This window comes from Corticium candelabrum, chromosome 22 (genome assembly GCF_963422355.1).
Source record: "Corticium candelabrum chromosome 22, ooCorCand1.1, whole genome shotgun sequence".
In the NCBI taxonomy this organism is placed as follows: Eukaryota; Metazoa; Porifera; class Homoscleromorpha; order Homosclerophorida; family Plakinidae; genus Corticium; species Corticium candelabrum.
Genome location: NC_085106.1, coordinates 1,799,059 through 1,810,353, shown reverse-complemented (window position 1 = coordinate 1,810,353; position 11,295 = coordinate 1,799,059). Strand labels below are relative to the sequence as shown.

Genomic DNA, 11,295 nt, shown 5'->3' with positions numbered 1-11,295 from the left:
ATTACATCAAAACAGTAAAGATCTATAACACAAGAAGCCTTACTGTACCAATGAAAACAAAATATTTCTATTATCCTTCAGTTGTCAATTGATCATTATACATAGGGCATACATATACATGTACCTCAGCATCACTTGTGTCATACATACACTACCATCAAAGGCAATGAAAGTGACTACAATCACAACTTTCCATGCCCCCAATAGCAGAAATAAAACAGTGACACACATGACCATCTACCCCCCCCCCCCCCCCATAATCAACTGTACATTCAATCCGTTTGACGGTGGGCATAATCAAAATCCACTCACTCAGTACACACACACACACGCTAATGTCCCACACCATCAATCTCGTCCACATGTTCATCATCATTGTGACCTGATTGAATGCTCGGTTGGTAACCGGACAGCAGCATCTCAAGCCACGAATTTGCACTGCCAGAAGGCAACATGGCAGACACAATTTTCGTTAGCATCGACTGCCAAATGAATGCAGTATGGGAACCATAAGCATAACATTGTTGATTTAAAAGAGAAGGATCTAGTTGATGAGTGTGTGGAAATGAGGGTGCAAAGTGAGTGAAAGGAAGCAGTGATAAATGTTGGTCATTCTGATCGGTCATTTGTGTTTGTGTTTGTGTTGATTCTGTTTGGATAGCAATGCTTCGTGTTTCTTTCTTTGACGCAGCACTTTGCGTTCCAACATCTTTGGTGTAAATTGCATCAGTTTGAGTCGTTCCATCTCGTTGCTTGTCGTGATTTATGTGACATTTGTTGTGTTGATCGTCGTCTTCCGCGTTTTGTTTCTCATCCGTTTGATGCTGTGATTGAGTGAGTGTTGAAGTATTTGGATGTGACATGTTGGTTGTGACTTTGTTGTGAGTAATAGATGAATGTGTTGGGTGGTAAATGTCTTCCTTGGGTGCTGGAGGGAGTTGAGAGGCTAGAGTCAAGAAAACAAAGCTTCGAGTCAAGTGGTGTGTCAAGATGCCACTCTAAGGGGTGGAGTATTGAGAAAGTCAGTTGTTGATGTTGTAACTGTTTATGATGCTTTAAAATAGGGTTTGAAGTTTAGAGTACATTGCATAGTTGCATACTGTTGTGGAGTCTAGTTACATAGAAACATATGGACAGACAGACAGACAGACAGACAGACAGACAGACAGACAGACAGACGGATCAGGCAGGTAAAGAGACAGACACAGACAGACAAACTGACTGACCGACACACAGACATAAAACATTACCTGATGTTGAGTTTGACCAATCAGATGAATGACCGCCTTCATCTCCACTGCAACTTCCATCGCTCAGCTTCATCAGCTAAAACACTAACATATTGGACACCAAACTCCATAACACACACACACACACACACACACACACACACACACACACACACACACACACACACACACACACACACACACACACACACACACCAACTCACCTCTTCTAAAGCTTCCTCAGCCAACTGTTCATCTCTCTCATCTCTCGGTAGGCTTCCACACTGCTCATTAACAACATCTTGGTTTGTTACAAACTCTCTCCATTTCGAGTCTTTACTACTACACAGTTTGGAAGTTGATCTACAATTGTCTACATCAGACATTTGGCTTGTAGAAGGAATTTGCTTTGATTCAATCTTGTGTAGCAGTTTCTCAAATGACGAAACACTTGTCTCATTTCTAGACTCTCTTAGTTGTTCTCTAGCGTTTGCCTTTGATTGTGTACTATCATTACGAAGCTCATGCTGTTTGATTTGTATTCTTGATCGTGTGTGGCTGTTGTCAAAGTCATCAAATGTTTTGTGCTGCCTACGATGGTGCAAATGTGTTTGAGCTTCGTCATCTGGGATGTAGGATTTGGCTGAGAAAATGGTATTGTCAGCTGATGGAGCCGTCCGGTGGTGTTTCCTCCTGGTGTTGTTTGTTTGGTGAGATTTATGTGTATAGAGATCTTTGGTGTAGAGATCTTCAGGGTAGAGATCGTCAGGGTAGAGATCGTCAGGGTAGAGATCTTCAGGGATTGTACCAGCAACTGGTGATGAGCTAATAATAAGAGCAGAAACATGAGTGACTACTGTAGACTTCTGGCTGTGAACAACACGAGTAAATATACTGACAAACAACGAAGAGACTAACAGAAAACAGACAGACAAGAAAAAGACTCATAGAACAAACGAATACACACACAAGCAGACAAATTATCAGACAGACACAAACAGACAAAGGGATTGAACAGAAAGAAAGAAGAACATAAAGAATACTGGACAAATAGACAGCAGACAACATGCAGATAAGATGTCCAAGCAAACAAACAAAAAGAGAAAACAAACATGTCAACTAGCAGACAGACCACTAGACAAAGCTCAAAGTAGCTAGACAAACAAAAGACAGACCACAATAGATCAACAAAAATGCTCAGAAATAATCCTAACTTCACAATGTTCTGTCCCTTTGCGTAACTTTCTCTCCTCTTCAAACTTGCTGGTCCAGGAGCTGAGTAGGGATTATATGGAGTCTAAAACAATAAAAAACATTCCAACAATTAATTTCATATTCCTTTCAATTTTTTTTAAAATTTATATATTTATATATTTCTACATTTATATTTTTCTGTTTTATTTTTAATTTTTTTATATTTTTATTTTTAAATTTTTTTATTATTTTTAATTTTTTTATTTCAATTTTTTAAATTTTATAATATTTTTATTTTAATTTTTTTAATTTTTTAATATTTTTTATTTTTTATTTCAATTTTTTAATTTTTTAATATTTCTTATTATTGTATTTCTATTTTTTTAATTTTTTAATATTTTTTTATTTCTATTTTTAAATTTTTAATATTTTAAATTTTTTATTTCTATTTTTTTTAATTTTTGTATTCTATTTTTTTAATTTTTGTTTTCTTTATTGTCATTTTTAAAAAACTTTTAAATTTAAATTTTTTATTCTATTTTTTAAATTTTTTAATATTTTTAATTTTTATTGATTAATTAGAGGCACTTCTATACAACCAAGATTGTGTGGCAATGGCTTTACCTCAGCATCAAATACTGGCTTCTGATGCAGCAGTTGTTCTAAGAATGGAGTCACTTGTTCATCTTCAGTTCCATAGCAGATCGGGTGAGGGACATCCTTGGGTGTTGTCTTACTCATCTTGAGAATAAAAAACTTGATTGTAAAGTTTTGTTAATTAATGAAACATAAACTACAGTTGATGACCTCTTTCATCCATCTGTCTGTCAATCAGTCTGTCCACATATACGTCAGTAAGTCTGTCCATACATCTGTCAATCCATTTGTCCACATGTCTGTCAGTGAGTCTGCCCATATGTTAGTGAGTTTGTTCATATGTTTGTGAGTTTGTCCATATGTCTGTCAATCTGTCTGTCCACGTGTCTGTCTGAGTCTGTCCATCTGTATGTGAGTCTGTCCATTCATCCATCAGTCAGTCTGTCAATCTATTGTTAAGTCATTCTAGTTTATCAATATCTAACTCCATACATCATATCTCAGTTTTCGTAAATATTTTGGCAACGGCTCTTCCATAGTTGACAGCCCCATTTCACTTCCATTCAAAAAATCATGCTGTTGTCCTCTCATCTCACTGGGCCCTTCATGTAGCTCTAGCCTTGAAGGAACTCTTGCCAAATCAGGTGACACGTTGGGTAGGAAGACATCAATTCGTCGTTTCTTGGCTGGTCGTGCGCTGTCCAAATCAACAACGTTCACAGAGTGAGACTTGTTTGATGCTTGGTGGTTGGTCTCCACGACTCTTGGTCTGGCTGTAGCATTGTTAAGAGCCTGAAGGAATATAAGATCCTGACTGACGGCTCCCTTTGATTTCTTTCGGCCAGGAGATGGCGGACGGAGATGCTGAACACGTTTGGAAAAGCGCCGTTTCTCAAAGAAATCCTACAGACGTCAACACAAACAGTCACTCTTGTGTTCTACTCTCTGTTCACGTTGACCTTGCGATTTGAAAATCCGCAATACTGCAAGGGTCTGTGACCCTTCCAACCATTTAAATTTAAATTTAAAAATAAAAATTAAAAATAAAAATTAAAAATAAAATAAATTAAAAAATATAATAAAAATTAATTAAAAATAAGACAAAATTAAAAATTAAAAATAATTAAAAATAAAATAAATTAAAAAATATAATAAAAATTAATTAAAAATAAGACAAAATTAAAAATTAAAAATAATTAAAAATAAAATAAAATTAAAAATTAAAATTAATTAAAAATAAAATAAAATTTAAATATAATAAAAATTAAAAAATTAAATTAATTTAAAATAAAATAAACTTTAAATATAATAAAATTAAAAATTAAAATTAATTTAAAATAAAATATAATTAAAAATATAATAAAAATTAAAAACAAAACAAATTATAAAAATTAATTAAAAATATAATAAAAATTAAAAACAAAACAAAATATAAAAATTAATTAAAAATAGAATAAAAGTAAAAATATAATAAAAATAATAAAAATTAGAAAATTAAAAAATTAAAATTAAAAATAAAATTTAAAATATACTAAAAATTAGAAATAAAAATTAAAAAATTAAAATTAAAAATAAAATTAAGGTAAAATTGAAAATTAAAAATAAAATTAAAAATATTAAAATTAAATTAAATAAAATTTAAAATATTATAAAAATTAAAATTAAAAAATTAAAAAATTAAGATTAAAAATAAAATAAAATTAAAAATATTATAAAAATTAAAAATAAAAATTAATTAAAAATAAAATTTAAATTTTTTAAATTTTTGTTACTTTATTTTTATCAGTTATTTTGCAAGCAAAATTGCAAAGAAAAACGACACCGAAAGAAAGAAACTAACCGAATACTGTACAAGCAAACCATACTATGAACACTATCTTTCATTATACTAATAAAATAAAATAAATTTATTGTAATTATCATTGATTTTATAAAATAAGTGTACAAAATAGTAATTATTAATATCAATAAACGCAAATATTAACTAATAAGTATGTACTGTATTCTTTCAAATGCCGTGTATAAAAAATTGAAAGCAACAAGCTAAAAGCTGATTCCAAGACACACTGCACACGTCTACGCGATCTGTCAGACAGACAACAATACGCGCGCTAATTTCATTCACCCGCTGTTGGCGCGTGTCGTCTTTCACTCGAATGCGATTTCTACAACGACAACACTAGATTACAAGTTGACAGCAGGCGATAGTCTGCTCGTACCTGGCGCCTCCAATCCAATTCATGGAGAGAAAACGAACCGAAACGCACAGCTGACTTCGATTCATTCATTTTGCCGGGCTCGGTCACGTGATTTAAATTCAATTAATATTGAAATCTATTGTCTCGCGAGGCCAGACCCTACCGTCGCGACATACCAGTTCAAAAATAATTCTAATAATTTACCTTATCTTCAATCCATTACAACCTCTAACTACATTTCAATTCTGTATACTCTTGCGTATCATTTTTTCATTGATTCGAGTATTCTCTGGCGTTCTCTTGCGATTCTAATTTCCACGTGATGTTGAGCCGCCTGCTGAACTCGTTCAATGTGCTGCATCATGTCAGTCTTCATGCATCTCAATGTGTGTGCGTAACGCTCCTTTAGACAACGTCTGAGGTCATCCTCAAACTCTCCAGATGTCTAAAGAGTCGAAATATTTTTAATAAATAAATTTAATAAAAAAGTTACTATTTTTAATAAATAAAATAAGTAATTTAGTAATAAATATTTAATAAAAAATAAATACTTTAATAGATAAATATGATTTAATAATACATAAATAAATATATTAATAATAAATAAATAAAATAAATAAAATACATAAAATAAATAAAATACATAAAATAAATAAAATACATAAAATAAATAAAATACATAAAATAAATAAAATAAATAAAATGAATAAAATAAATAGAATAAATAAAATAAATAGAATACATAAAATATATAGAATACATAAAATAAATAAAATAAATACATAAATAAAATAAATACATAAATAATAATTATTAAAATATATTTATTATTAAAATATTTCTTATTAAAATATTTATTATTTATTTTAATAATAAATATTTTAATAGTAAATATCTTAATAATAAATATTTTAATAATAAATATTTTTAATAATAAATATTTTAATAAATACTTTTAAATAATTTAAGAAATAAGTAGATATTTTTAATAAATAAGATAATTAATTTAATAAAAAATGTTTAATAAAAAATTATTTAATTAATAAATAAAATAAATAATTTAATAACAAATGCTTAATAAAAATAATTTAATTAATAAATAAATACTTTAATCATATACGCAGTACTTAATTTACTTAATTAATGTGCATGTGTGTCCTCTCCACATCAAACGGACAATACCTGAGTTGATGTCGATTTAGTTTCCATTCGACTTGGTGACGTCACTTGATTTGGTAATTCGCATTTCTGACTTATAGCTGCACGATAAGCTGCATCCCTTCGTTTCTGTTTCTCAAGCATTTGAGACTTCTCATCCTCCCACTTCCTTCTCTCATGTTTGCTCGCTGCCACAGCCTCCTGCAATCGTCTCGTCTTTGTGTCATAAAGCTGTTTTAATTCGGTTTGTGCTGCAGCGACCGCCTGTTGAGTGTGTGCCTCACATTCTTGTCGTACCTTTTCTATTTCTTGCTGGTGTTGTGTATTCAAATCTGATTTTAGTCGCGATTGAGCGAGTTCATGTTGACGACGAGTTTCTTCGGCCGCTATTGTCATTTTTCTCTCGACGTCTTGCTTCAACTTTATTGCTGCCGATTCTGCCTCTTTGAGTCGTTGATTCCATTTAGTTTTGCATTCGTTGACGGCAGTTTCTGTTGTTTTCCTCTGCTCTTCTCTCTGTTTGATTTTCCACTCTGATTCGGCAACTTGCAGTGCATTCTCTACTTCACGTTTCACTTGTTCATCTTTTTCTCTTAGCAACTCGGCTCTCGCCACAGCAACAGTTGTTGTATTGTCAGAAATGAGAGATTGCCTCTCTTTCTCCAATAATAATTCTGATTTGTTTTGAATTTCTATTCTCATCTGTAAAGAAAAAAAACCGTTTACATGTCGACCTGCTGTTCACCATCGTCAAGCTTGCTTTGTTCTTTTCGTCTTCCATTTGCTTCTGTAATTCCTTCTCTCTTACAGCTTGTGTTGTCTCCAGTTCTTTGTATCGTTGATTTGACTGTTTAAGTTCTGCTTCCATTTCACTTAACTGCAATCTTTAGAAAGCAGAGTGAGTACAATACTAATTACACAATGATATCATCATGTGACTACCTAATGGTAGCAATTTGTTGTTGTTGTTGCTCGTCTGTTGTTCTTCTCAGTCTCTCTGCTGAGCTGTTATGAAGCTGCAGACAAGCCTGACGGCACCTTCACACAAGCCACCATCTTGACATCTGTCTGACATTCTGTCCAGTGTGTGTGTGGTGTGTGTGTGCGTGTGTGTGTGTGTGTGTGTGTGTGTGTGTGTGTGTGTGTGTGTGTGTGTGTGTGTGTGTGTGTGTGTGTGTGTGTGTGTGTGTGTGTGTGTGTGTGTGTGTGTGTGTGTGTGTGTGTGTGTGTGTGTGTGTGTGTCACTGTGTGTGTGTAACAAGCAACAACCAAATCCAGCTCACTTTTCCAAACTCGTCTTCTTGTCCTCTTCAAACTTCTTCGCTTGCTAAGCATGCAACAGTAAACTCACACATAGCCACACTTACACACACCATCAACCACAATACACTCACCTTCTTCAACTCACCAGTAAGCCTCGCCACAGTCTCCTTCAACTCACTCTCCTGCTTCCTCGCTTCTTTCAGATGCGCTTCCATCGCCTATGCAACCAACAGAACAAAATGCAGCACTAGAGAAACATCAACAACCTTCACACCTCCAAACGCTTCATTCTTCCTTCCGCTTCACAGTTCTTTGATCGTTCGCCCTCAATAATTTTTTGAAGTGACGCTAACTGAGAGCAAAGCTCCTCTATCTGATGTTCTTTGTTCTCATTCTCTTCTGTGGCTTTGTGCAAGTCCAGCTTCAAGTGAGTTACCTCAGGATCAACACTGCAAGGAGAATAATTTGCAAAGGGTTCATAGAACATAGCCGTGGCTGTCTCTAACTGGTTGTGATAGTTTGAGGGTTGATGGTGGCCATTTAGTTGTGTCATTGTGTCGTTGAGTTGATCAGAGAGCTGTTGCTTGTCTGTAAGAGCGATCTGTAGCTGTTTTTCAAGATCATGTGCTTGAAGCTGAACAAGAGAGATAGATAACACTGAACCAAGCACATCGATATACAGACAATGCACACCAACAAACAAATAACAGACAGACAGACAGAAAGACAGAAAGACAGACAGACAAACAGACAGACAAGACAATACACACAGACAATGTGCATGCACACACACTCATGAAATGTCCACAAGACAATGTCAACAAAAACCTTGAGTGAGTCATATTGTGCTTGTGTCTCCTGATAGGCTGTGGTAGCTTGCTGAAGCTGCAGCTTTAACTCTGTCAACTGACGTGACGAACCTGAATAGAAACGATCATGTTTCTTATGCCTTCTGTTTCATCTTGCTTGTGTTTGAGGCCACTGTCTATCTGTCTGGTCTATCTGTATGACTGTCTGTATATTACAAAACGTAAGTTGAAGTGAACAAATTTGGAGATCGGGCAGTGTAGTGTGTAATGCATAAAATTGGAACGGATGAACAGTGTAAAGGCCTGGTGTGGATACCGTGTGTGTGTGTGTGTTTGTCAGTCTATCAATTGCTCTTTCTGTTTACATGGTTGTCATTCAGTTAACTCGCTAACATACCAGCCTCCAGCAGCTGCTGACATCGCATTTGATTCTCTTGCAAACTAGCAGTCAGCTTGTTAATAGTCTCTCCATTGCGCAGTCTTTCTTCATTTCCATGAGACACGGCAGTTTCCATCTCCTTTTTCAACCTGTCCGTCTCAGCATGACTCATAGCCAATGCCTCATTCAGTTGATCTGACTTTAACCTCAGTGCCAACTTCTCTTGTTCGTGTCTTTTCTCAATGGCGGCCATGGCTTCTTCCTGCTGTCTCCTTGCTCTCCCTAATGTCTCAGATCGACTCATCTCATTCAGTTGAGACTGTAAGGTATCAATTGTTGTCTCTGACAGTTGAAGATCAGCAAGAGCATTGTCTCGTGCTACAGTCAATGTATCTAATTGAGTCTCAAAAGTTTTAACATTTTGCTGAAGTTCGTGGAAATGTTGGTCTCTGATGCTCAACTGTTCAAGTGTTTCACAACATTTCTTGTCTTTCTGCTCTATTGTCATATGAGCTGTAGCTAGTTGATGGTTGAGAATTCGTATTTTTCTCTCTCCTTCCTCGTGTTGTTGCTGCAGTTGCTTGATTTGTCTTCCCTGCGCTTTGTAAAGCACTTCCAATTGGTCATACTGAAGTTGTTGGCTTTCGCTGTCAGAAACAAAATGATTTCCTTTGTCCACTCTTTTGTGTTGTAAGCCAGACTTCTCATTGCCTTCCATCCAGTTGTTTACCTCTTGGACAAGATGTTTTCCTCCGTTGTGAAAGTGATTACTTCTGTGAGTGACGGATGCTTCAGCTTCAGAAGAAGAGTCTTCGAAAGAAGCATTACTGTCATCCAACTCGTCATCAGAGAAAGGTTGCAGTTTAGCTGAAATGAGTTGCATAATCTACAGAAACTCGCAACTTAAAACATGCATTGAAAACCAAATAACAAAATAAAAGTATATAAATATAAATAAAACTAGATAAATAGTTTACTTATTAGGAAACACAATTAGCATCACTGGTCTACCAAGTATTACACACTAAAGGGGCATTCCAGAGATAGGCGCTAAGCTGCTGGCTCCGCCTTCACTCGCTAATGGGAAATCTATACTAACCAAGTTGGACATCTGGGCGCCATCTCAGAGCAAAGCCGACAGATGTACCAGACCTCACTACTTCAGCTGTGCACTATGCTGTGCAGTTCTCCAGAATGCTTTTTTAATTAACCAACATTCTTTAATTAATTTACATTAGACAAAAATTGACTTACTATTAAATAATTAATTTAAACACACATCCAGACATTTTGCATATAACAATAATTTTTGTAGTTGATATTAACATTCCAAATTTAACTCTAGGACTGTACAGCGAATATTTGTAGACTAGCGAGTGGATCTGATGCAATGAAGTAAAGCTAGATCACCTCTTCATTTCTTTCTGCTTCTTCTCTCTCCAGTTCGCCGTCATCGTCATTCGTTGTGATGCCCTGCAAGAAATTCGCGAGAAAACGAGCGTCGGTGACTCACTAAATGAACATTCACTATCGGTCTAACAACCTGTTCCAAAACGAAGCTCCCCATCCTAAACTTTCTCTCTTACACGAATTTCTCAGTCTCAAAGAACCGCGAAGAAAGATACGGGCTCTTGAATGCGCTGTGTGGGCTTGCGACTCCAAGGCAATTACAGTGGGTGATATCTGCAGACATACAACAAGTTACAGTGTAGGCGGTGCAATGCTCGGTATTACTAGTAAACGCACGTGGATTTTTACTGTAGTTAGGTCAGTTACATTCTGCGGCTTTTATTGTTTGCTGCTAGCCTACTCGAAGCAAAAGCTAGTCGTCGTTGTTCGGGAGCCGTGCTCCTTGATGTACATGTTCAAAAAGCATTTGACACGGTGAATCATCGTCTACTTCTTCGAAGGCTGTCTCTTGGCGGAGTCGATGGCACTGCTCATCGCTGGTTTTCTAGCTATCGTAACCGCGGCCGCCTACAATTTAGGAAAGTTGGAGATGATATCTATCTAGACGTCCCTGTTGTACGAGGTGCATGTTCCACAAGGTTCTAAGCTTGTACCATTAATATTATTATTCAATTATTATACCGGCAATCTGCCCTCCGCTGTCACAAAGTCTTCTCTTAGTCTATTTGCGGACGATGCGTGCCTCTATACTATACGAGCGGGAAATCATTTAATGAAGTGACTTCTACCTTGCAGTTCGATCTCGATTCTCTATCCAACTGGTACCAACACAACGTGATGTCACTGAATGAAAAAAAGTCTGAGTTGTTGCTATTTAAAAATATTCGCGACAGTTCGATGCTGTCTAGCTACTCCGTCAATATTGGTGAAACTTCCCTCAAACAAACAGACTCAGCAAGATATGTAGGTGTTATATTTGATAAAAATCTAAACTGGCGCCCGCAGCTCGACGCAGTTGTTAGGAAAAGTGGCAGGAAGATTGGGACTTTATATCGTTG

At 35.4% G+C, this 11,295-nt stretch overlaps 2 protein-coding genes across 2 annotated transcripts; both read right to left on the bottom strand.

The window, feature by feature from the left end:
• Nucleotides 1-292: 292 nt before the first annotated feature.
• Nucleotides 293-5,262, bottom strand: LOC134197668 (uncharacterized). Its single transcript, XM_062667014.1, has 8 exons — nucleotides 5,240-5,262; nucleotides 5,146-5,185; nucleotides 3,513-3,923; nucleotides 3,048-3,164; nucleotides 2,444-2,526; nucleotides 1,454-2,054; nucleotides 1,251-1,326; nucleotides 293-946 (listed from the first exon to the last, which is right to left on the bottom strand). Exons 1-8 carry the CDS (start codon nucleotides 5,260-5,262, stop codon nucleotides 333-335), a joined length of 1,965 nt encoding a protein of 654 aa, XP_062522998.1. The 3' UTR covers nucleotides 293-332.
• A 104-nt stretch (nucleotides 5,263-5,366) lies between these two features.
• LOC134197615 (centrosomal protein of 152 kDa-like) lies at nucleotides 5,367-10,448 on the bottom strand. Its single transcript, XM_062666960.1, has 12 exons — nucleotides 10,371-10,448; nucleotides 10,238-10,300; nucleotides 8,846-9,713; nucleotides 8,468-8,559; nucleotides 8,146-8,273; nucleotides 7,914-8,088; nucleotides 7,771-7,857; nucleotides 7,660-7,703; nucleotides 7,319-7,414; nucleotides 7,137-7,260; nucleotides 6,401-7,078; nucleotides 5,367-5,663 (listed from the first exon to the last, which is right to left on the bottom strand). Exons 1-12 carry the CDS (start codon nucleotides 10,392-10,394, stop codon nucleotides 5,481-5,483), a joined length of 2,562 nt encoding a protein of 853 aa, XP_062522944.1. The 5' UTR covers nucleotides 10,395-10,448; the 3' UTR covers nucleotides 5,367-5,480.
• Nucleotides 10,449-11,295: the final 847 nt, after the last annotated feature.